We start from the raw sequence: 1,023 nt of genomic DNA, 5'->3' as shown, positions 1-1,023 counted from the left end.
GAACATTTTCCCAAACTCCAAGTGTTCTTACATCTAAATGGGAAAGCTGAAAAGATGCCCATGAGGAAAATCCTCAGGCCAAAATACATAAATGAATAAACAAGCAGTTGGTTACCAACTGAGTCAATAGCATTACATAACACTTGTGCTGAGAAGCACTCTAACAAAGAAACAGGAAGAACCTCACAAATAAGCCAAGACAAAAATGAAAAAAGTAAAGACAAAGAAACCATTAATTTATGAAGTTTATTATTGTAACAGTTGTTCAAATGACAACAAATAAAAGTACTCTTCAATTTGATGCAAAGACACTTCAAGACTATTTATTACCTTGTCTCCAGAGCATGAGAAAAAACTGCCCAAGTCCACTACTAAGCCACCAACTCAGGTCAAGTAAGACGTTGATGAGTCTTTCATAGTGGTCTTGCAGACAATGTGTCCTTTGAGAGTTTGAGAACTGGCAGAGGTGATCTGAAAGAAAACACATCAAAAGAAGACAAGGTAACCTGACAGCCCATGGGACAGGACTTAGGTGGAGATGACAGGAAGTGCACAGCGCTTGTGTGGCCTCAAGCTTGAAAGGAAGAGATGTCAGACAGAATGGAATACACAATCCATCAGGCATGGGTAAGGGACCGTGAACATCCCACCTGCAGTGATCCGTATTCTGACAGGGCACACAGTTGCACACCTGACTGGCTGGAGTCATCAGTTCAGCCTGAACTGGCCTATGGCCTGCCCAGCATGCAAGAGAGGGCCCAGCCTTGCACAGGAAGGGAAAACAGAACCACAAGCTCCTGAGTGGGCTAGGCACAGCAGGACACACCTGGGCCTACTGGGAGCCACACTATTCAAAAAGCAGCAGTGGACCCTCTGCAGTTCCATTCAGCTTGTTACTATGAAGACCATCTCCCTGACCAGTTCCGTTCAGTTTGTTACTACGGAGACAGTCTCCCTGACTGGTTCCCTTCAGTTGTTACTATGGAAACAGTCTCCCTGACTGGTTCCCTTCAGTTGTTACTA

The 1,023-nt window shown here is 44.6% G+C and overlaps 1 protein-coding gene across 3 annotated transcripts in view; it reads right to left on the bottom strand.

Annotated features, from left to right (window-relative positions):
* Window positions 1-227: 227 nt before the first annotated feature.
* The window catches only part of Cdk5rap1 (CDK5 regulatory subunit associated protein 1), a 30,483-nt gene continuing 29,687 nt past the window's right edge, over window positions 228-1,023 (bottom strand). For all 3 annotated transcript variants that reach the window (XM_028775277.1, XM_028775278.1, XM_028775276.1), the window contains one exon: window positions 228-471. In XM_028775277.1, the coding sequence (XP_028631110.1) occupies window positions 385-471 (87 nt within the window). In that variant the 3' untranslated portion in view covers window positions 228-384. The remainder of the gene's footprint in view (window positions 472-1,023) is intronic.

The sequence above is a fragment of the Grammomys surdaster genome, unplaced genomic scaffold, assembly GCF_004785775.1.
Source record: "Grammomys surdaster isolate TR1022 unplaced genomic scaffold, NIH_TR_1.0 254, whole genome shotgun sequence".
In the NCBI taxonomy this organism is placed as follows: Eukaryota; Metazoa; Chordata; class Mammalia; order Rodentia; family Muridae; genus Grammomys; species Grammomys surdaster.
This window is presented reverse-complemented; position numbering and strand designations above follow the sequence as displayed.